This window comes from Mobula birostris, chromosome 26, assembly GCF_030028105.1.
Source record: "Mobula birostris isolate sMobBir1 chromosome 26, sMobBir1.hap1, whole genome shotgun sequence".
NCBI classification, from domain to species: Eukaryota; Metazoa; Chordata; class Chondrichthyes; order Myliobatiformes; family Myliobatidae; genus Mobula; species Mobula birostris.
The window spans coordinates 45,824,015-45,849,417 of record NC_092395.1 but is presented as its reverse complement, the minus strand read 5'-3'; the positions used below and the strand labels follow the sequence as shown (position 1 = coordinate 45,849,417).

Genomic DNA, 25,403 nt, shown 5'->3' with positions numbered 1-25,403 from the left:
CGCTCCAAGGAGAAAAGGCCGAGTTCACTCAACCTATTCTCATAAGGCATGCTCCCCAATCCAGGAAACATCCTTGTAAATCTCCTCTGCACCCTTTCTATGGCTGCCACATCCTTCATGTAGTGAGGCGAACAGAACTGAGCACAGTACTCCAAGTGGGGTCTGACCAGGGTCCTGTACAACTTTAACATTACCTCTCGGCTCTTGAACTTCACTCCCATGATTGATGAAGGCCAATGCACTATAAGCCTTCTTAACCACAGAGTCAACCTGTGCAGCAGCTTTGAGTGTCCTATGGACTCGGACCCCAAGATCCCTTTGATCCTCCACACTGACAAGAGTCTTACTATATAGGATACAGAATACTATATTCTGCCAACATATTTGACCTACCAAAATGAACAACCTCACACTTTTCTAGGTTGAACTCCATCTGTAACCTCTGACAGCCCTCCACACAATCCACAGCACCTCCAACTTTTCAGTCATCAGTAAATTTACTAACCCATTCCTCCACTTCTTCATCCAGGTCATTTATAAAAATCACAAAGAGTAGGGGTCCCAGAATAGATCCCTGAGGCACACCACTGGTCACCGAACTCCATGCAGAATATGATCCATCTACAACCACTCTTTGCCTTCTGTGAGCAAGCCAGTTCCGGATCCACAAAGCAAAGTCCCCTTGGATCCCATGCCTCTTTACTTTATCAATAAGCCTTGCATACTGTACCTTATCAAATGCTTTGCTGAAATCTATATACACTACATCTACTGCTCTACCTTCATCAATGTGTTTAGTCACATCCTCAAAAAATTCACTCAGGCCTGTAAGGCATGATCTGCCTTTGACAAAGCCATCCTGACTATTCTTAATCATATTATGCCTCTCCAATTGTTTGTAAATCCTGCCTCTTAGTATCTTCTCCATCAACTTATCAACCACTGAAGTAAGTCTCACTGGTCTATAATATCCTGGGCTATCCCTACTCCCTTTCTTGAATAAGGGAACAACATCGGCAGCCTTCCAATGCTCCGGATCCTCTCCCGTCCCCATTAATGATGCAAAGATCATCGCCAGAGGCTCAGCAATCTCCTCCCTTGCCTCCCACAGCAGCCTGGGGTACATCTCATCCGGTCCCAGCGACTTATTTAACTTGATGCTTTCCAAAGTCTCCAGCACATCCTCTTCTTTAATATCTACATGCTCAAGCTTTTCAGTCTGCTGTAAGTCACCCCTACAATCGCCAAGATCCTTTTCCATAGTGAATACTGAAGCAAAGTATGATTAAGTATCTCTGCTATCTGCACTGGTTCCATAAACACTTTTCCACTGTCACACTTGATTGTTCCTATTCCCTCATGTCTTACCCTCTTGCTCTTCGCGTACTTGTAGAATGACTTGGGGTTTTCCTTAATCCTGTACACCGAGGCCTTCTCTTTTCCTCTTCTGGCTCTCCTAATTTCATCTTTAAGCTCCTTCCTGCCAGCCTTATAATCTTCTAGATCTCTATCACTGCCTAGATTTTTGATCCTTTCATAAGCTCTTCTTTTCCTCTTGACTAGATTTACATCAACCTTTGTACACCACGGTTCCTGTACCTTACCATCCTTTCCCTGTCTCATTGGAATGTACCTATGCAAAACTCTATGCAAATATCCCCTGAACATTTGCCACATCTCTTCCGTACATTTCCCTGAGAACATCTGTTTCCATTTTATGCTTCCAAGTTCCTGCCTGAAAGCCTCATATTTCCTTTCTCAATCTTTTTATTAATATCAAATTCTTAAACATTACAAAGAATTGATAAAAAGCTATTGGGATTACATTGTTATATATAAATATAAACACAGTTAACACACAGATATTAAGCTCCCAAAATCTTACAGAGTACAAATATACTGTAATATATAGAAAAAAAATACAAAAATATCATGGAAAAAGAAAAAAAGAAAAAAATATATACCCCAATAAGAAAGAGAAAAATACCTTAATCTAATTCAACCTAATCAACTAAACTAAAAAAAGAAAAAGAAATGGGCTGTTATGTTACATCAGACAAAACCAATAGTGTCAATAGCTCCACTCCTCTCTCCATAGTAGCAGAATAGAATTGGAGAGGGTCAAATTACATCATACTGAATAAATGGCCTCCAAGTCTCTTCAAATTAGCCTCATATTTCCCCTTACTCCAATTAAACACTTTCCTAACTTGTCTGTTCCTATCCCTCTCCAATGCTATGGTAAAGGAGACAGAATTGTAATCACTATCTCCAAAATGCTCTCCCACTGAGAGATCTGATACCTGACCAGGTTCATTTCCCAATACCAGATCAAGTACAGCCTCTCCTCTTGTAGGCTTATCTACATATTGTGTCAGGAAACCTTCCTGAACACACCTAACAAACTCCACCCCATTTAAACCCCTTGTTCTAGGGACATGCCAATTGATATTTTGGAAATTAAAATCTCCCACCACAACAACCCTGTACTATTTTGAGGGAATTAAATGCAGCATCTCCAAGTTTGCGGATGACATGAAGCTGGGTGGCAGTGTTAGCTGTGAGGAGGATGCTAAGAGGATGCAGGGTGACTTGGATAGGTTGGGTGAGTGGGCAAATTCATGGCAGATGCAATTTAATGTGGATAAATGTGAAGTTATCCACTTTGGTGGCAAAAATAGGAAAACAGATTATTATCTGAATGGTGGCCGATTAGGAAAAGGGGAGGTGCAACGAGACCTGGGTGTCATTATACACCAGTCATTGAAAGTGGGCATGCAGGTACAGCAGGCGGTGAAAAAGGTGAATGGTATGCTGGCATTTATAGCGAGAGGATTTGAGTACAGGAGCAGGGAGGTACTACTGCAGTTGTACAAGGCCTTGGTGAGACCACACCTGGAGTATTGTGTGCAGTCTTGGTCCCCTAATCTGAGGAAAGACATCCTTGCCATAGAGGGAGTACAGAGAAGGTTCACCAGATTGATTCCTGGGATGGCAGGACTTTCATATGAAGAAAGACTGGATGAACTGGGCTTGTACTCGTTGGAATTTAGAAGATTGAGGGGGGATCTGATTGAAACGTATAAGATCCTAAGGGGATTGGACAGGCTAGATGCAGGAAGATTGTTCCCGATGTTGGGGAAGTCCAGAACGAGGGGTCACAGTTTGAGGATAGAGGGGAAGCCTTTTAGGACTGAGATTAGGAAAAACTTCTTCACACAGAGAGTGGTGAATCTGTGGAATTCTCTGCCACAGGAAACAGTTGAGACCAGTTCATTGGCTATATTTAAGAGGGAGTTCGATATGGCCCTTGTGGCTACGGGGGTCAGGGGGTATGGAGGGAAGGCTGGGGCGGGGTTCTGAGTTGGATGATCAGCCATGATCATAATAAATGGCGGCGCAGGCTCGAAGGGCCGAATGGCCTACTCCTGCACCTATTTTCTATGTTTCTATGTTTCTATTATACCTTTCCAGAATCTGTCACCCTATCTGCTCCTTGATGTCCCTGTTACTATTGGATGGTCTATAAAAAACACCCAGTAGAGTTATTGACCCCTTCCTGTTTCTAACTTCCATCCACAGAGACTCCATAGACAATCCCTCCATGACTTCCTCCTTTTCTGCAGCCGTGACACTATCGCTGATCGACATTGCCATGCTCCCACCTCTTTTGCCTCCCTCCCTGTCCTTTCTGAAACATCTAAAGCCTGGCACCCGAAGTAACCATTCCTGCCCCTGAGCCATCCAAGTCTCTGTAATGGCCACAATGTCATAGCTCCAAGTATTGATCCATGCTCTAAGCTCATCCAGTTTGTTCGTAATACTCCTTGCATTAAAATAGACACATCTCAAACCACCAGTCTGAGCGTGTCCCTGCTCGATCAACTGCCTATTCTCCCTCTCGCACTGTCTCCAAGCTTTCTCTATTTGTGAGCCAACCTCCTCTTCCTCCATCTCTTCAGTTTGGTCCCCACCCCCCAGCAATTCTAGTTTAAACTCTCCCCGATAGCCTTAGCAAACTTCTCCACCAGGATATTGGTCCCCCTGGGATTCAAGTGCAACCCGTCCTTTTTGTACAGTAACACCTGCCCCAAGACAGGTCCCAATGATCCAGAAATCTGAATCCCTGCTATCTGCTCCAATCTCTCAGCCACACATTCATCCTCCACATCATTCTATTCTTACACTCACTGTTGTATGGCACAGGCAATAATCCCGAGATTACTACCTTTGAGGTTCTGCTACTCAACTTCCTTCCTAACTCCTGGTAGTAAAAATGGATCAGCTGTGATGAAATGTCAGAGCAGACTTGATAGGCGAATGGCCTAACTTTGCTTCTATGTTTTATGGTCTAATGGTCTTATATAGGCCCCAAAGTGCTCACAATACTCCGGATGTGATCTGACCAATGCCTTATGAAGTTTCAGAATTACATCCTTTCTTTTATATTCTGGTCATCTTTAAATGAATGTTAATATTGCTTTTGTCTTCCTTACTACCGACTCAACCCGCAAATTAAGATTTAGAGAATCCCAGATTAGGACTCCCAATTCCCTTTGCACCTCTGGTTTCTGAATTCACTCTCAATTTAGAGAATAGTTTATGCCTTTAGTCTTACCAAAGTGTATGACCATACACTTCTCCATACTATATTCCATCTGTCAATTATTTCCCCATTCTCCTAATCTGTCCAAGTCTTTCTGCAGACCCCTTTCTTCCTCAACTCTACCTGCCCCTCCACCTATCCTTGTATTGTCCACAAACTTGCCCTCAAAACCATCAATTTCATCATTCAGATTATTAACATATTATTATTGTTGTTACTAGATTGAGGAAAGCTTTAAACATCTATGAAGAACTTGAATAAAGTCAGATTTCTGTAATTTATGTCATTTCTAACTTGGGAAGCCACTGTATAGATGAGTGATTTAAATTAAACCTTAATATGGGAGCAGATAAGGTTGCACATCATATAGAAATTAAGCACGAGTTTGACAGTGAGGAAAGCTATAGACTGCAGTGAGGTATTGATGGTCGGGACCATTGGGCAGATGGCATTTAATCATGTGAAGTGCAAGGTCATGCAATCAGAGAGGTGCAACAGGCAAGGGAATTAATTAAAGTATTAACTAAGGGTCTCGACCCAAAACGTTGACTGTACTTCTTCCTATAGGTGCTGCCTGGTCTGCTGCATTCCACCAGCATTTTGTATGTGTTCCTTGAATTTCCAGCATCTGCAGATTTTCTTGTGTTTGCATAAAAATCCATACAGAATGTTTTTCTGGTGGAACAGTCTATTAACTGAACCATAGAATCTAAAAGCAGGAAACATTGCTAGAACTAGTTAGGAAATTGAAAAAGGATCTAGTGTTTTCCTGGCACGTATGACTCTTCACAGGCTTCTAGCCTGGTACAGACGTCCATTTTAACTGACCATTTCGATGACAAACTCCGCCATCTTTATCAGGGATGATGCCTAGGCATGTCTAGTCCAGAGTATATGTACTTAATTCTGATTGTCCATCCCTCCTGATTGGTTAGTCCCCAACCAAAATTAGGTTTCTGCTGTCCCACCTTGTTTAAAATTGTATTCCTGACCTTGCTTAGAGTGAGACCTTTGTCTTTGTTAAAATTTTTATTCTCTAGTCTTATTTCAATGGTTTCCTTCACCAGGCAGTCCCAAAGGCCATTGGTGCAGAACAGTGGTTTTGTGCCATCAAAGTCAATAGTTAGGAAATTCTGAGTACTGCATAAAGTTTCAGTCACCAGATTACAGGAATAGTCTGGATGTAGAGGATATTTGCAAAGATATTGCTGGGGATATGAGAAAAGTTTGGATAAATTTGTATTGTTTTCTTTGTGTTGTATATGCACTTAATTGTGTATATAATTATGAAAGATTTAGATGGTATAAATCCCTCAGCAGGATGGTCTATGGTAATTTGTAGAAGGATTGAAGAAGGATAATCAAGAATCTTTTCATGCAGAGGTGGTGTGAGTGTGTAACTCACTGCTGAAAAGCTGATGGATACAGAAAGCCATGTCACACTTAAGCAGTCTTTGGGTGTGCACTGAAATAGTGACTTGTAGGAAGTGGCCACTTTTTTTCCGTCCCAGTGCATAGCTTAATCATCCAAAGTGAATCTCTTAACAGGTAAAAAAATAATCCATTATTGATCTATCCCACAGGCTGGAAACTTCCTACTCTTTTACTGCTCTGCTCCACCTTGCTGTACTTGCTCCTGTACCTCCTTTAATTCCCTGATTTCTTCCAATTTGTAGATGTAGCTGTCTCTTTGTGGGATGCTCAGGACAGTCCTTGCTTCAGGCTTGCCCAAGGCTCTTTCATTATCCCTTTTTCCAATACATTGATGTAGATCTCACACAGAACTCCGAAGTTTTATCACCTTTTCTTTTGTTTGTCCCTCCATCTCTGATACTTCTCTATCTCTGCCTCTATCTCAGGAGGTCCAGACTCTACATTAAAACACGACAGACTTCCACAGTTATGTTGACTACATCTTCTCCCACCCTTGACTCCATTCCATTCCCCCGATCCTCTATGCCGGTGTTTTGATGATGCCACCTTCCACAGCTGTACTTTCAATGAGTTTTCCTCTTCCCCTAACTGTGCATTCTCCTCAATAATAACTGATAACAATTTTTGTTCTTACCCCCTCTGCTCCTGCCCCAGAGCAAGGACAAGGTTCCCTTTGTCCTCACTCCCACCCACCAGTCTCCGTGTCAGATGGACCATCTTCTTTAACCAGGTACAGGAACGGGCAGAGCATGGAGGGATATAGACAATCTGCAGGCAGATAGGATTAGTTTAATTTAGCATCATGGTTGGCATGGATATCGTGGGCTGAAGGGCCTGTTCCTGTTCTTTGTAATTACTAGCATGTTCAATGTGATAACATCACCAGATATATTTTCCCCTTTGCTCTCCTCTTGTTGTCCTGAAGGGACTTTATCTGCTGTGGCTCCCTGCTTCAATCTAACATCTCTGTCAACAGCCACTGCCCTTCCAACATAAGCACAGGAGAAAATCCTTCTCACCGTCCAGGGCCTCAAGCGCCACTTTCACAGGTAAATCAGTGGTTCACCTGTACTTTTCCTGATGGAGTACACACCATTTAATGCTCATAGTGTGGTCCCCTGTGGAGAAACCATATGTGGAATAAATCACCACTTTGCTGGACATCTCTGTCCAGCCCACAGGGCTGCCCCTACTTTTACTCAGCCTCATCCCACTCCCACTCTGACCACTCATCCTGTCCCAATGAATCCCAGAATAAACATGCTGGAAAAACTGTAGCTGACCTTCAGCAGCTGATCCCCTCCGTCCCCTCCGTCCCCTCCGTCCCAGACTGTTGTCCCTTCCGTCCCCTCCGTCCCCTCTGTCCCAGACTGTCAACCCCTCCATCCCAGACTGTCGTCCTCTCTGTCCCAGACTGTCGTCCCCTCCGTCCCAGACTGTCATCCCCTCCATCCCAGACTGTCATCCCCTCCGTCCCCTCCATCCCAGACTGTCGTCCTCTCCATCCCAGACTGTCGTCCCCTCCGTCCCCTCCGTCCCAGACTGTTGTTCCCTCCGTCCCCTCTGTCCCAGACTGTCGTCCTCTCCATCCCAGACTGTCGTCCCCTCCGTCCCAGACTGTCATCCTCTCCGTCCCCTCCGTCCCAGACTGTCAACCCCTCCATACCAGACTGTCGTCCCCTCTGTCCCAGACTGTCGTCCCCTCCGTCCCCTCCGTCCCAAACTGTTGTTCCCTCCGTCCCCTCTGTCCCAGACTGTCGTCCTCTCCATCCCAGACTGTCGTCCCCTCCGTCCCAGACTGTCAACCCCTCCATCCCAGACTGTCATCCTCTCCGTCCCAGACTGTCGTCCCCTCCGTCCCCTCCGTCCCAGACTGTCGTCCTCTCTGTCCCAGACTGTCAACCCCTTCATCCCAGACTGTCATCCTCTCCGTCCCAGACTGTCGTCCCCTCCGTCCCCTCCGTCCCAGACTGTCGTCCCCTCCGTCCCAGACTGTCAACCCCTCCATCCCAGACTGTCGTCCTCTCAGTCCCCTCTGTCCCAGACTGTCGTCCCCTCCATCCCAGACTGTCGTCCCCTCCGTCCCAGACTGTCAACCCCTCAGTCCCAGACTGACATCCTTGGGAATTTAACAATTTCAGAAAAGTTGCCTTTTGTGTCAGAAATATGTTGTCAGCCTGTAAAGTAAAGTTAGTTTCTCTCTCTACCTGACCTACTGGGAATTTCCCACATTCTCTCTTCTTTCAGATCTTTAGTGACTGTATCCCATCATTTCCTCTGTCCACATTCAAACTCTTTTCATACAGATAACAATGCTGGGAAATCTCAGCATGTCAGGCAACATCTCCAGAGACAAAAGGTATCTGTTGGCATTTTGGATTGGGCCTCTGTGCTGATGCACAATCTGAACCCACTCTTCGAGGTACGACCATGCACACCAGTTTGTGGGAAGCAGGGGAGAGATCTCTAGGTGACCCTGTTCCAGGGTGAAGGGAGTTTAGTGAGAGCAAATGAAAGAGTCTCATTTAGGGTGAAGCAATCAGCTCTGTGACACTTGTTCTCCCATTCTCAGACACTTCCTCTGTTCCTTCCACCCCTCCCCCTTCCCTGTCCCATCACCCCTGTTATTCCTGACCTACAATGACTGTCCACCAAAATGTAAGAAATCCTAACCCTTGGGTCTATGGCTTTCATACTCTGGTTCTCTTTGATCTTCAGCAGCTGCTGCTGCCCCACTCAAACTGTGCAACCCCACACTCATGCACCACTGGCAGCCGAGCCTTCAGGCCTCCAGGTCTCTTACCCTCTCCTCCTCTAAGCTGCTGCTTAGAAACCTCTTGATGAAGTGTTTGGTCGAACTTAGTGGTCTCAGTTTTTTTTTAAACATAGTCCTGTGCAGTGCCTGGGAGTGTTAAAGGGCAAATTCAGGCTGCTGGAAACTTTCAAACTGTTGTAAACTAAGCCTATATGTCACCTGCAGACAATTTGGTTTCCTGCTGTAATAATGGATGTATGGTGTTTAAGCAGTGTTACACCGCAGTGTATATCTTACGATAAGTGAGAGTCGAGATATCCTACAGTGAGCCAGCCTCTAGTGTAATTTGTTCAAACCTTTGCAGAGGAAATGAGTATCTGAGAGGTTTCTTTCCTTGCTATCTTGTGTTAAGATCACCTTTGAAAGAAATCACCAGTGGTAAAAATGACGTGGCTTTTAATAACTCCTGTGGTTAAACTGAAGCTAGTTTAAATAGAATAAAGCCAGCAGTGGCAGGAATCAAACTCTGACCTTCCAGCTGGCACTGTAAACCAATGCACTAACCGTGAGAGCGCCACCCATGCTACAAGTGCAGAAGACAGGTCTTTGACCTCTTCTCTGCAACCATGAAGAAGTGTGTGTGGCCTCATCTCAGGTACATAATTCCAGTGAGTTGCTCATCATTCTTCATTGACCCTAGGTTGTTCATTCGTTGGGTGCTACAGGATGACATTTTCGTTCATTTCCGTCTGCGTGCTGGCGCCCTTTCTGGCTGCTGTCTTTGCGCACGTGCACGATCCTGCGTTGGATGAGGCCTGGCTCAACTGGAAGTCGTTTCACAGGAAGGAGTATGTGGGGGTAAGTTGTTGAAGCAAGCAAACTCAGGTCAAACCCGAGTCGGTAAATGTCCACGTCCCCACTTGTAACCATTAACTGTGTACAGCTCCCATTGTTTCTTACACAGCCATTGATGGTATCAGCTTCTATATAAACCTGTATATTCTGCTTATGTTGTTTTAGATTATTATTTTAGGTATGTCCAAGTTTCCTATGGCTGAGAGAGTATCCGTGTGGATACAATATCCTTTGGGCCAAACCAGTTCCCAACTGTGGGAATCCAATTTCGTTGTTCTCATTCAGAGAATTGGTGTGCCATCGTACATTTGATAAGCTTTCCACACAGCTAGGCTTTGTGTGGCCCACTCTAGTATCTGTCAGTAAATACACATGGAAGAGAATTACCGCCTTTAACACTCTGTACAAGTCACAAGCAAGAGAAAATCCACAGATACTCGAAATCCAAGCAACACACACAAAATGAGTTCTGATGAAGGGTCTCGGCCTGAAAGGTCGACTGTACTCGTTTCCATAGATGCTGCCTGGTCTGCTGAGTTCCTCCAGCATTTTGTGTGTGTTACTCTCTAGAAATTTATAGCTTTAGTCTTTCTCTCGCTCTGGAGGATAATATAAGGAATTCAGACCTTGCCATAGCAGTCTTTAATTCTCAGTTCTTTAAAGGGAATGCAACCTTACCATGGCACTTTATCAAACCAACCTGTAATTCTGCTGTGACAATTGATCACAATGATATTAATAAAAATTCATTTATCCTGGATACTGGCAATTGTTTCAGCACATATCTGCAAGATTTAAGTTAGTTCATCTAATTGACATGTTGCATTTGGTAGGGTACACATTGTTTTTTCTAAAGGCAATGTGGTTTTAAATTTAGGTTGCTTTATGGATCTCACAGATCTCATCCACTCATTGGAAACTCGCCTTTTGAATTTTATTGATTCCTGCGGGAGATTTAACCAAATATTGAACACCCTATTTCTCCGAGTTGCCTAACTGCTGCTCAAATTATACAGGACTATACAGTCCTGAATAGAATCAATTGCCTTCCCCAGCTCAGGTCACCTATTGCCTGTAAGAGATCGGGTTCTAAAATTTGTTACATCTGGCAAGAAGATTTATGCCAATAGGCCTTTGAGTAACTCATGTACCTTGGGAAACCCTGAACTTGATCTTTTCACAAGACTGCAGGAGAAGGAATAAATCCTTGTTGGCCAAGAAACTCATAAAGCAACTTCTCTAGTTACAGCCATGATCTTGTTGGCGTAAGTAAACTTCATGTCACATTGATACTTGCGGCCCACGGAATGCATGCTTGTCCTTTGCGATGCCAGTGTCAGTTCATTATTGTCTGTTAATTCTCAGGATGCACTGAGAAGACAAGTTTTTATTGGCAGTTCCTAGTTGAAGCAGCTGAATTACTACCCAGTACAGACCCAGGCTGTAAAAATAGTGGACAAGCTCTCCTCTACAGTCACTCTGAGCACTGGTGCCCCACAAGGCTGTGTACTCAGCCCCCTGCTGTACTCACTGTGCATGATTGTGTAGCCAAGTTTCCATTGAACTCAATGTATAAGTTTGCTGATGACACCACAATTGTAGGCCGTATCTCGGGTAATGATGAGTTTGAGTACAGAGAGGAAATTAAGAACCTGGTGGCATGGTGCGAAGACAATAACCTATCCTACAACGTCAACAAGACGAAGGAATTGGTTGTTGACTTCAGAAGGAGTAGCGGACCGCACATTTACCTTGGTGGTGCGCAAGTGGAACAGGGCAAAAGCTTTAAGTTCCTCAGGGTCAATATCACAAATGACCTGACTTGAACCAACCAAGCAGAGTTCACTGCCAAGAAGGCCCACCAGTGCCTTTACTTCCTGAGAAAATTAAAGAAATTTGGCCTGTCCCCTAAAACCATCACTAATTTTTATAGATGCACTGTAGAAAGCATTCTTCTAGGGTGCATCACAACCTGGTATGGAAGTTGTCCTGTCCAAGACCGAAAGAAGCTGCAGAAGATCGTGAACATGGCGCAGCACTTCACACAAACCAATCTTCCATCCTTGGACTCACTTCACACCGCATGTTGTCGGAGCAGTGCTGCCAGGATAATCAAGGACATGACCCAGCCAGCCAACACACTTTTCATCCCTCTTCCCTCGGGAGAAGGCTCAGGAGCTTGCAGACTCGTACAACCAATTTTGGAAGCAGCTTCTTTCCAACTGTGATAAGACTGCTGAACGGATCCTGACCCGGATCTGGACCGTACCCTCCAAATATCCGGACATGCCTCTCGGTTTTTTTGCACTACCTTACTTTCCCTTTTCTATTTTCTATTTGTGATTTATAATTTAAATTTTTAATATTTACTATCAATTTGTACTCCAGGGAGCATGAAGCGCAGAATCAAATATCACTGTGATGATTGTACGCTCTAGTATCAATTGTTTGGCGACAATAAAGTATAAAGTATAAAGTACAGTGGTTGAAGACCAACCCCCTCCCCCCGCTTCTTGGGAGACTAATGCCATACAGGCCAGTTATTTCTGTTCCTTAAGAGTGTAGTGGTTTTTACTGCAGTCCAATCCAAAATGGAACTCAAGTTCTTAAAATACCATGTGAAGAGTTAAACTCACATTCTCACAGCCATTTATTGAATGCAGTGTCTAGTAAACTACCACGAAGCTACTGTAGTTGTGTCAATATATAATATACCAATAATCTTCTGAAATTAATACATTGTATCCACCTATTTGCTTTCATTATATGTCTGAGGAAACATGAACGGTGACGGGGAGGGGATGTTCCTCCTCGGGTATTGGATTTTGGATAAGGTGACAGAGATTTGTTATCTGGGTTTGCTGTCCCGCCAATTGCCCTGGGCTGTCCTTCAACAAGTACTTGAGTGTCCCATCCCTCTTCTGCCTCCGTCACTGCAACATGGGGGCTGCACCCAGGAGCCCAGCAATGCCTCATCCCAGATCCACGATCTTTGCTACCAAGGTGAGGGTAACAGGTCTGTGGAGATAACACCACCAACAGAAGACATTCTGATTCAGAAATGTATCCTGGTTCCTTCGTTGTTGTTGGTACCTAGCTCTGGAGCTCGCTCCCCGCAGTGGCACTGCTGGAACAGCCACCACTGCACAGTTCAGTCCTGATCGCCAGTGCTGTCTGTGTGGAGTTTGCATGTTTTTTTTGTGGAGTTACCTCAGGTTCTTCCGATTCCTCATCCCAGAGTCGTGCAGTTTGGTAGGTTAATTGGCTACTGTAAATTGCCTGCAAGTTGTAGGACAAGGTGGGGGGTGGGGGTGGGACAGAATATGACAACATTAATGCAGATGGGTGGTTGCTGGTCGGTGAGCACTCTGTGGGCCGACAGGCCCGTCTCCATTCTGTATCTCTGATCTGTGGTTCGGGACGACAATAAAGGCATTGAACGCTGGCTTCTCAGCAAGGCAACTGAGAAAAAAGTCCTTGCACTACTCCTATGAACAGTACCTGAACTAAAAGGTGTCAGAGTGTTTTTGTGTGAATCACTGTTTGCTCCTGTTTGCCCATGGTCGATGACAAATGACCAGCATAATCACGTCATCTTCTGAGCAGTTTCGCTTACCTATACCCAGCTGGGTTTGGGCCACAGAACTCCTGATGTATGTTTCAAGCTCCCCACAACTGGGGCACTGCCAAAAAGAACAATGTTTGTGTGTTCAGAATAAAGTGAATTGCTGCCTTTTTTCCCTTCTCTGCCGGTGAAGCCTCCTGATGACTCAGGCTGGGATCCGAATGCTGACAGTGATTAGCATACAATGAGGACTAGTGAGTCCTGTGTTCCCAGGACAGCGTGCCAGTTAAGAGTGCTCAGCCTGTGCCAGCTTCCAGAGCAGTGGGTAGTACATGTCAGTAGGGGAATGGGTGTGAAAAGGAAGATATTAAAAGTTAAAATAACATGTCAGAGTGCAGTGCCAAGCAGGAAGTTGGCACTGAACTGGCACCTCACCCTGCCAGTCCTGAGAGTGGTATCAGCCAATCCTTCCTCAGTGATAGAATGACTGCAGGCAATGATTGTGATCATGTTCAATAGTTGCTTTTAATCAGACTTTATGAGCAAACCCTTTGATGTAGCAGCAGCGTTTGTATGTCTGTGCGCAGGATGCCACGTTTGAAACTTGCTCTAGGCTGATCAGATTTCTGGAATATCAACCCTAGGTTGTGGTATCTTTCAAAATCTTATGCTACTGTATCTGGGAGCAGGAATCCAGGTTGTCCTTGGCCTTGGGAGGAGTCTAATGCCAGTGTCCATTAGGCTAATTTATAAACCAGAAGCTGGACTGAGCTAACGAGTCCCTCCAGCGTTCAGTAAGATCTCAGGTGATCTGATCGACACCTTGAGTATATTTCTACCTTTCACCCCTTGCTCAACAAGAACCTCCACTTTAAAGATATTCACAGACTTTTCCACTGCCCGAGTTCTAGAGACTCTCCATCCTCAAAAAGAAGAAATTTTGCCACATTTCTGTCCTAAATAGAATGGTGTCTACCTCTGTGTCATCTTACCCAAGGAAGTGTCCTTTCCACGCCCCCCCTCCACCTCAGGATTTTACAATGTTCTGTCAGCTTCTTTCCTTTCTTCATAAACAGTGGCCGTTCCAAAAATGGTAATGGTAATTTTCAAGATGTTTACATGTGACATGTAATATGTGTCTAATTTGTGTTCTTTCTCTCTCTCTAAGGATGAAGGCAATTACAGGAGGACGGTGTGGGAGAAAAACTTGAAATTAATCGAGCTCCACAACCTGGAATATTCCATGGGAAAGCACTCATTTCAGATGGGAATGAATCACTTTGGGGACCTTGTGAGTGGGATGAAGTGTTGTTGACAGTTCAAACCATGCTCTGTTGTGGGTACCTGAGGGTCAGTATAGATTCAGTGGGCTGAAGGGCCTGTTCCTACACTGTGTGCAAGCTCCATGTTAGACTAAACTTCCAATCATCTTCTATCTGATCACTTGGAAACCCTGGTTTAAATTCACCAGAGTTTTTTTCCCATGCTCCATAAGACCATAAGACATAGGTGCAGAATTAGGCCATTCAACCCATCGAGTCTGCTGTGCCATTCCATCACTGCTGATCCCAGATCCCATTCAACCCCTTACACCTGCCTTCTCGCCATATCATTTGATGCTTTGAACAACCAGGAAATGACCAACTTCTGCCGTAAATATACGCATGGACTTGGCCTCCACTGCAGTCTGTGGCAGGGTATTCTACAGATTCACTACTCTCTGGCTAAAAAAGAATCCTTCTTACCTCTGTTCTAAAGGGTCACCCTCAGTCTTGAGGCTGTGCTCTCTAATCCTGGATACCCCCACTCTAGGAAACATCCTCTCTATATCCACTCCATCTCATCCTTTCAACATTCAGTACGTTTCAATGAGATCCCCCTGCATTCTTCTAAATTCCAGTGAGTACAGGCCCAAAGCTGCCAAACACTCCTCATATGTTAACCCCTTCATTCCCAGAATCATCCTCAGGACCCTCTCAAATGACAACGTATCCTTTCTGAGATATGGGGCCCAAAACTGTTGACAATACTCCAAGTGTGGCCTGACTAGTGTCTTATAAAGCCTCAGTCTTATCTCCTTGCTTTTATATTCTATTCTCGTTGAAATAAATGCCACTCTCCTTGTAAGTTAACCAGAGACTGATACTCACATTCCTTATAAACATGTGAGTCCCAGTTTCCAACATTTGTATAAATTCACCATTGCTCCTTATAATCCCAGCAGGGCCCCATTTTGCACTCCTTCAAACTCGTTAAATTTCTTCTCCATCTATAGCATTGAATCAGGTTCATAGGTCTGGTGAGTGAGACAGAAACACTGACTGCCAATAAGTATATTAATCATTTATTTTCATAGTAAAAATTCGATCAGACATTCATGTGCCCCAGGCTACAGAAACTACAAAGCTGAATGTTCAACAAGCATACTTAGAAGCATGTGCAGAGTAGACCTTCGCAATGGGTATGTGCATTGTGCCTTAGGCAAAAGGGAGAGAGAGAGATTCCTTGTGTGATTTTATACAGTACCCGGATATTTGAAACTGGACACCAGGCTGCTAACCTATGGGAGAAGTAGCTGCAATTTCTAAACTTACCAATCACAAGAGACGCAGCTTTCGACAAACAGAATAAGCCACAGTCCCCGCGGGACACCTTCACTCTGTTTAACCTCACTAGGGTCACTGAATAACTTACTGTATTCCTGCATAGCATCTTTGAAAAAGTGAATTAAATGTGTGTTGGGTACAAGTAGGGATATGTCTGATAGTCCAGTCGAAAGTCCCAGGGCTGTAGGGCTATCAGAGTTTTACTAAATGTGGTGTTCAGGACCAAACCACAATCTAAACTTGTTAGGGAGGTTAAGGGCCTGGTGTAATTGACCTCAAGGGTCCTTGGGCTCAGCAAGATAGAAATCCAACTGATCCACTAGCCAGTGATCCCTCTAAAGAGTGCCCATGTTTGGCACCCACCTGAGTGTTGATCTGCTTGGTGCTGGTGTTGACTGACCTCGTGGTTTGACTGTATTTAGATACAGCTGCCGTGCTGGTGGATGCAGAGTTTGACTGCGGTGGGAGTGCGCTGCTATTCTGTGACAGAACAGGTGGCTGACACAGGAAGGAGTTGACAAGTGAAGTGGAACAGTCAGCCACTGAAGTGAAACTCACAGAAGTTTTAAAACATGCTCAAAAACTCGAGGGAGTAAAGAGAAACTTCTCTTACCCTTCCTCGACTGCAGCTGAGACTTCAGTATCAGGCATGAACTTTGAAATGGAACAAAAGTGGGAAATCTAGTGCTGGGGAGAATGGCAGCCGCCTCCCTCATTCCAACAGCTGAATGTGGATGAAGTGGTTCTAGGTTTTATCCAGCCTGGCATTCCTGTTCCAGTTCCTGTTGCCAGACCAACCACAAGCCGAGAAACCATAACAGATTTTTCTGTTTTTAATTTTATGACTTGGTTTGTAGGAGTAAGGACTTTTCTGGGAAGGGTGGTGTGGGTGAAGTGGTTGGTCCTAGTATTAATTATCTGCTGCTTGTTACAGACAGCCGAGGAGTTCAGTGAACTTTGGAAACAATTCCGCACATTTGAAATGAAGAACTCATCTGGGAAAGAGCCGGCTTCAGGTGGACCCAATCTTTTCAAACTCCCTCAGAGTGTTGACTGGAGGACCAAAGGTTATGTGACAAAAGTAAAAAATCAGGTAAGGTGATAGATAGATACTTCATTGTACAGTGTCAAAGTGGCATTACAAGTGCACAGGTACACAAACATTAGAAGAGAAGTAGGAAAATATAAAAAAATAAGTTACCTCAAGTAGTCTAACAGGTGGGGACGGGGGGGTCATCACTTCCCCGGCTATAGGTGACTCATTATAGAGCCTAATGGGTGAGGGTAAGAATGACCTCATATAGCACAGTTTGGAGCAGTGCAGTTGACTTAGTCTGTTACTAAAAATGCTCTTCTTTTCAGTCAAGGTGATGAGAACAGTGGTTAAGGTATCCAAAGAAACCATCAACAGTGCAGTAAACCAGGGATCTGAAACAGCATTTGTTGATGATTTGCTTTTCCTTGCGGGGACTGGAACTCAGCTCCGAAGTTACTGATTCCTCCTCTTCAAGTCGGGCCTCCCCTGAAAATAAACCATCACAGCCCCCAAAACCATAAAGGCGTAGAATAATATAGCATAGAGACAGGCCATTTGGCCCAACTCACCCGTGCCGACCAAAATGCTCATTTAAGCTAGTCCCATTTTCTCGCCTTTTGGTGTGTATCGCTCTAAACCATTCTATTTATGTACTTACCCACAGCCACACACTTATCCACAAAAGAACCTGTCACCAATCCAATGACTCAGCACCAGCTCTGCAATTAGTTTTTCTCTGCCCCTCAGCCCCTAACTTTCTCTAGGAGCATCTTTGTCCCAATGTGCCTGAGATTCTGGCTAAAACAAATGTCAGATGAATTCCCACTGACGCTTGTCGGTTCTTGTATTTATTACCTTAGAGTCTTTCAATAGCTTATTATTTCAGACTATATAATTGCCATAAATCCCCGTCAAGCTGGACGTGTGGTGGAAGTGTTACTCTATTAACACCAGTTGTTGTCACACCTAGGGTCACTGTGGTTCCTGCTGGGCTTTCAGTGCCGTCGGTTCCCTTGAAGGACAAACATTCAGGAAGACAGGAAAACTCATCTCGTTGAGCGAGCAGAACTTGGTTGATTGCTCCAACTCCGAAGGGAACCATGGATGCAATGGTGGACTGATGCACTTGGCATTCAATTACGTACAATCTAACAATGGGATTGACACTGAGGAATCTTATCCATATACTGCTCATGTAAGTTTAATTTTTCACAATGCTGTCTTCTGCTGAATGTATTTCTTGATGTTAAAGTCCAGTTCCTTGGCTGTTAGCTGACCATTAGTTTGGTAATTCCAGATAGCAATAGCATTAGGGTGGCCCTATTAGTTTTTCATCATTTACCCCATTCAAGCTAAAACGCAGCAGAGTCAAGTTTGTTCCTTGAATTGGAGTCAAGCAAGGACTTATGGCTGCTTCACTCTCAGTAGCCCAGATAAAGTAGGAGGCAGTAGCAGAACCCATCATTTTGCCAGCTTGGCCAAGGAAAAACAATACGGGCAAAGGTCCTATCAGATCTGTATGGGTCTGTGTGAATCAGTAACACATGACATGATTCAATGGTTTACTGACTTTAAGATCCACAACTCCTCCAAAATAGTAGAGCAAAGAAATCCAACAAAAATCCTCACTCAGAGCTCATATACTAGGACTTATGGTTTTATAGGAGTAGTTTTAACTGAAGCAGTGTCATTGTCATAGAATTGTACAGCACAGAAATGTGCCCTGTGGTTCACAAAGTCCACGCCAACCTGCTTGCCCAACTAGAGAGTCCCATTTGTTGTGCCAGGCTGCATAGTAGATAATGTTGTCCAGAAACTGAGAACGTAGGCAACACCCACAAAATGCCGAAGGAACACAGCAGGCAAGGCAGCATTTATGGAGTAAATGTAAACTGTCGATGTTTTGGGCTGAGAGTAGAGCCTTCATCAGGACTAGAAAGGAAAATGCAGAATCCGGATAGAGGTGGGTAGAGGGGAAGGGGCAGGTGATAGATGAGACAGGTGAGACAGGTGAGGGGGTAAGGTGGGCGGGTGAGGGAGGATGTATGATGTAAGAAGCTGAGAGGTGACAGGTGGAAGAGTTAAGGGGCTGAAAAAAGGAATCTAATAGAAGAGAACTGCAGACAGTGCAAGAAAAGGAAGGGAAAGGGCACCAGAGGGAGCTAAAGGGCAGATGAAGTGAAGAGAAGAGAAGAGAAGAGAACTAGAATAGGGAATGGAAAAAGAGAGAAGGGAGAGGGGAGAGAAACTACTGGAAGTTAGAGAAATCGATGTTCATGCCATCAGGTTGGAGGCTGCTCAGATGGAATATGAGGCGTTGCTCCTCCAAACTGGCTTTGGCCTTGTCATGGGAGTAGAGGAGGTCACGGACAGAGAATTCAGTTTAGGAATGGGAAGATAATGGGAGATCCTGCCTTTTGCAGTCACCCAATGAAGCAGTCCCCAGTCTACGTCACAACACAGCAATGTAGAGGAGGCTGTACCAGGAGCACTGGATACAATTGGAGACCCTGACAGAGTCACTTGGAAGGACTCTTTCGGGCCCTGAATGATGATGAGGGAGGAGGTGTTGCGGTAGCATGTCACACTTGCAGAGATAAGTGGCGGGAGGGAGCTCGGTGAGGGGAGCTGAGTGGACAAGGGAGTCGCGTAGAGAACAATCCCTGTGGAAAGTGGAGAATAGGGGGAAAGAAAGGATGTGCTTTGTGATAAGATCCTGTTTAGAAGGTGGCAGTAACAGAGAGTCATGGAGGCTGGTGCAGTGGTAGGTAAGGACAAGGGGAGCACTATCCCTGTTATGGCGGCAGGAGGATGGGGCGAGGCAGATGTGTGGGAATAGGAGGAGATATGGGTGAGGGCAGCATCGAAGGTGGTAAATTGAGAACACAAGGAGGGAGAGAGTGGGTCTGTGGAGTTGAGTAGAGTAGCCATTCCTCTCAGTTTCAAAGGTTTCAATAAGTACACTTAATGCCAGAGAAATATACATCCTGAAATGCTTTTTCTTTGCAAACATCCACGAAAACAGAGGAGTGCTCCAAAGAACGAATGACAATTAAATGTTAGACCCCCAAAGCCCCTCTAGCTCCCCCACCTGCGCAAGGGCAGCAGCAGCAAGGCAATGACCCCCCCAATAGCAAAAAAGCATCAGCGCCCCCCACTGAACACTCAAGTGTGCAGCAAAGTATCAATAAAGACACAGACTTGCAGTACCCCAAAGACTACTCGTTCACCTGGTATTCGACATACCATAGACCCTCTCTCTCCCTCATAAGGGAAAAAGAGATGTCCCCATTTTACAGCGAGCGGGGAGACATAACAAACAACTCGCTGACTTACGATGTTAAAATTCTGTTGTGTTGCTTTTTCTGAGCTCTGTGCCCAAATAACTCGGGTCTCTGGGCACTCAGCCAGCAGCCAGCTTGCTGCTTTCAACCTTCCATCTCCTACGATACACCGATTTCCTGCAGAGACGCCAACCTTGAGTCCGCCCACCTCCAAATCCCAGAATTCCAAAGGTGAGCTAATCTTGTAGACCGCGTCCTTGGTATATTGAATAACGGCCAGTCGTGAGACCCTGCGAGCGGGTCCCATTCCCGCAAAGAACCGAAGTCAGCGTGTAACTCCAGGTCAGGGTCTTCAAAAGAACCCTGAAAGGGAAAAATAACGATATTAAAGAAAGAAATAGAGTTGTTTCTGAAGATGCAAGGAGAGGGGTCGCCGTTAGGGGCCACTGTCTCCTTAGAGCCTTAGATCTCCAGTTTCCACGCATTTCCCAAAGACAGGAGGCTTGGTAGCTTAACTGGCCACTCTGTGGGGTAGAATCTGGGTGGAATTGATGGGGAGAGGAAAAGGAATTGGCGTAGATTAGTGTGTAGCATAATTAGCTGTCATTTTTACTTGTTTTGTTATTTTTAAAATAATGCATTTAAACATGGTATCAGTCCTCAGTTGACAGTTGTACTCTGCCCTCAGTGACCAGTGGCTTTATCAGTCTTGTTACCACAAGCCAAAACTCTGAGATTCAAAAATCATGACTGCAAAGTTATATGTTTTCTTTATAATTTCCTCTCTTGTAGGAAGGCACCTGTAAATATAATGCCGAATGGCGTGGGACTACTTGCTCTGGTTATAGGTTTTTAAGCCATGGTAACGAGACCGCACTGGCAGAGGCTGTGGCCACAGTTGGACCAATTTCCGTTGCTATTGATGCAAGACATTCATCGTTCCAGTTTTATCGATCAGGTAAAAAAAGATGATCAATGATCTGACATTTTACATCTGTCTATCTCTTACTTCCCAGCTGCATTACCCCTGGCAACATTATCCAAAGACATGGAGTCTGGTTCACATGTCTGGCAAAGATAGAACTGGAGAAATAGAGGTCATCATTTAAAATAAGACTGAGAAGAGGCAAAGTTTATTCCCGCCAAGTGTTCAGTTTTTATATCTCTCTCCAATGACAGCGGAAGTGGAATGACTATGTTTAAGGTAGAGGTAGAGAGATTCATGATGTGTGAAGAGTGAGTGGAAGGGTACTTGGACTAGGCAGGACTGTGGAGATGAGGTTCCAATCTGAGCATGCTTTAAGGATTGAGTGCCTTACTCTTACTCTTTATTGTCTGTGAGGAATGGCTCAGACTTCCTGCCTCAGGACCACAGCTATGGGGATGGGCCTTCAACAATTTTGTGAACTGCAGCGGAATCCCATCACTCATCACTTCTTCCTCTCCTCTCTGCTCTGGGCAGGGGTCGCTCTGTCTGTGTGACTCACTGGGCTGCTCATCCCTCTCCACACACCCCTCCCTGACACCTGACACTTCCTCCCACAACTGTAACGTTTGTTTCTACACCTCCTCCCTCGCCGCTATCCAACCTAAAAGCTCTCAAAGCTGATTCATGTGCACCTTCTCCAACCTCATCTACTGTATTTGGTGAGGCCTCCTCCACATCAGCGAGACCAGGCACTGGCTGGGTCACCAGTTTGCAGGACCCTGCCCTTTGTCTGTGGCAGCCATCCTGAGCTCCTGGCTTCATGATATTTCAGCCCCTCTTCCCATTCCCACACTGACATCTCCAACCGACTATCTCCACCTCCAGGACGAGACCAAAAGTGAAATAGAATAAAACCCCATAGTCTGGCTAGGTAGCGTTGGCCAGAAAGAATTGCAATCAGTGAATAGGAATGAAGGCAGCCATTTTATGAAACTGTCCTTGCAGCCACCATTTGGTTTGATGAGCTGAATCTTGCTCTGGGATAACTTAATCAGAGCCATTGGATTTCTGTGAATGATCTATTAAACTTGAAACTGTTTTCAGATAAGAAGCTATTTATTTGGGAACCTGGCAGGGTTTGTAGAAGTAATCTTGTCATCTGGGCCCAGTAACTAGGTAACCCAGTTTGAACCAGTCAGAGCTGAACAGAAAAAAACAAAGTCAAGTCAGACATGGAGCTGAAGGTGAAGGCCATACAACAATACTGCTTGTAGCTGTGGGCTACATCCAATGGGAATCTGACACATTTCAATCACATGACCTCAAGCCAACAAAATTGAAACACCATAGATTGACCTGACGAGGAAAAGGATAAAGATAGAGGATTTTGGGAGCTCATACAGCAACAACGGTCTGGAGTCCAATCATTGTGGATGTGTCAGACATGTGGAGATCATATTGGGATCACAGGCCAGCATGACACTTCTTCCCACGTTTTACCTTTTCTGTTCTTTGACTGTTCGTGGAGAGTCAGAGAAACTCAGAAGGTGTGCACTCGGGCATCGGTTGTGTAAATTCACATGCTTGTTAACTGAACCAATGAAGGTACTTGTCATTAAATACGAATTCTCTCTGTGCCCAATTGAACATTATTACTAAACAATAATCCTTGTAACAGTAGGGTAAACTCAATGACATCAACATTACATTTTCCAATTGTGGTACGTGTATCCACGCACGCACGAACCAGTCAATGTTTCATTAAGGTGCCACGTTACAATACCCACTGGATGGCCACATTTTTTGGATACCTCCTCTACCAATAAAGTGGCCACTGAATATATGTTTGTAGTCTTCTGCTGGTGTAGCCCATCTACTTAAAAGCTTTGCATGTTGTGTGTTCTGAGATGCAAAATAACAAACCCTGAGGGGCCACAAAACAAGAGGTGCAGCTGGCAGCATAGGATGGTCCTCCATGCCCTCTTCCAAACATCCTGGCATTGGTGAACCAGGACCCTGGTGGATGGGACTTCCATTGTTGGCTCCTCTGCGGGGAACAATGGGAGTTGTTTAGCTATGAAGCACTTTGAAGAGTGACATACCTATAGCAGAGGACAGGTTTAGATTGTGGGACAGTTTGGCTGAGAACAGATATTTCTTCTGTGTGGAAGGGTTAGAGATGGCGAAGCATCGCAGGAACTTTCTCTGCTTACCGATTGGCTCCTTCTGACTAAATGTTTCTCTGTGGACAATAGCCAGAGGACAAGGTCACTGCAGAGGAGAGAGCAGAAGGCTCACCAGAAGTGGGAGATGAATTGTGGACCCGGGTCCGACAATGTCCTGAGGGAAGACATGGAGGTCAAATATATGTTGGAGAACCAGGCCCGCCATCTCAGGCTACGTCCACACTACGCTGGATAATTTTGAAAACAAAGCTTTTTCTCTTCGTTTTGACCTTCTGTCCACACTGAAACGACGTTTTCAGCCCCCCAAAATGGAGAGTTTCAGAAACGGTCTCCAGGGAGAATAAATCTGAAAACGCCTAATGTCCGTTGCAGTGTGTACGGGGTAACCGGAGCTTTTTAAGACCGCTGTCCTGACGTGCCGGAACAGATAGCCACAGCACAGCATTTCATTGTTTTCTTCTTATTCTTATTCTTCTTATTATTACTACTTTATTGTCGCCAAAGAATTGATACTAGAGCGTACAATCATCACAGAGATATTTGATTCTGCGCTTCACAGAACCTAACAATTTCAGAACAGACGGCAACGAGACTGAAACCAGAAGAGTTAGAAATGGACTCACCAAATACTTTGACCCATAGCTTACTGAATAAATAAGTATACTCACTTTGCCCTGTTTTCTGTCCTTGCTTGTATGAAGGTGTTTTACCTATTCATGCAAGTACTTCTCTGACAATAGATGTGTAACAGCCTAATGTAACATTGTATGGAAATACAAGATAACACTGATGCAGACATGTTTTATACATTTAACAAGGTGCTTTATTAATGCAACAGAGTTAGTCAGTTTTTCAATGTTCGTCGTCAGCCGGGTCATACTGTCCGTGAACTCCCTGTGGGTTGCCTCCATACGCTCCAGTATTTGTTTTTTTTAGTTTTAAGTCCTCCTGCACGAGAGCCAAGAGCAATTCCTTTTAAGTTTTTCTACTCTGTAACTGGACAAACGTGCACCAAGTATGGACAACTCTGCTTCCCACTCCCATTCAGATATGTCCATACATGGCCTCCTCTACTGCCATGATGAGGCTAAACTCAGGTTGGAGGAGCAACACCTCATATACCGTCTAGGTAGTCTCCAGCCCCTTGCTATGAACATAGAATTCTCCAACTTCCGGTAATTCCCTCCCCCTCCCTTCCCCTATCCCTATTTCACTCTGTCCCCTCCCCCAGCTGCCTACCACCTCCCTCTTGGTTCTGCCTCCTTCTACTACCCATTGTGTTTTCCCCTATACTTTCTTCACCTTTCCTGCCTATCCCCTCCCTGCTTTCCTTCCCCCACCCCTTTATCTTTCCCCTTACTGGTTTTTCACCTGGAACCTACCAGCCTTCTCCTTCCCAACCTCCCCCCACCTTCTTTATAGGGCCTCTGCCCCTTCCCTCTACAGTCCTGACGAAGGGTTCCGGCCCGAAACATCGACCGATCTTTTTCACGGATGCTGCCTGACCTGCTGAGTTCCTCCAGCATGTTGTGAGTGTTGCTTTGACCCCAGCATCTGCAGATTATTTTGTGTTTTTGTATAGTGACCTTGCTTCATTTCTAGTTGCCACATTCTGATTAATGTCATCTGCAATGCTCTTTAACGAATCGTGAATATTGGCATAATTTCCGCACAATGCCTGTGTGGCTTCCGCATGTGCAGCCCATCTAGAGAGAGACTTCAGAGTTTCAATGCGCTTGTTCGCATTAGGTTGAAGTCCTGCGGTCACCACCTCCCACATAGAGGTTGACTTCGAGCAGAAGTTGAACACATTCTGTGCGAAGCTGAAAAAAATCAGCTGTTTTAACACAACAGTTGACACTGTTGATTCCAGCGAGATTCAATGTGTGTGCTGCACATGGAACCCACTCAGCAAGTGGATTGATTTCCTTGATGTGGGATTGTAAGCCTTTGTTTGCACCGGACATATTTGCAGCATTGTCATAGCACTGCCCCCTGCAGTTGCTTATGTCAATATTCACCTCTCCTAAAACTTTTGAGCACAGACTCACATAAAGCCTCCCCTCTGTGGCTCTCAATGGGTTGAAATTGTAAGAATCGCTCCTGATTTTTTTCCATCAGTTGAAACACAACGTAAAATGAATGTGA

General features: G+C 44.9%; 1 protein-coding gene across 3 annotated transcripts in view; it reads left to right on the top strand.

The window, feature by feature from the left end:
- Positions 1-25,403, top strand: part of LOC140188300 (cathepsin L2-like) — a 51,575-nt gene that overhangs the window by 4,830 nt on the left and 21,342 nt on the right. For all 3 annotated transcript variants that reach the window (XM_072244406.1, XM_072244408.1, XM_072244407.1), the window contains exons 2-6: positions 9,496-9,653; positions 14,384-14,506; positions 16,756-16,914; positions 17,828-18,052; positions 20,934-21,099. In XM_072244406.1, coding sequence (XP_072100507.1) covers positions 9,522-9,653; positions 14,384-14,506; positions 16,756-16,914; positions 17,828-18,052; positions 20,934-21,099 — 805 coding nt within the window. In that variant the 5' untranslated portion in view covers positions 9,496-9,521. The remainder of the gene's footprint in view (positions 1-9,495; positions 9,654-14,383; positions 14,507-16,755; positions 16,915-17,827; positions 18,053-20,933; positions 21,100-25,403) is intronic.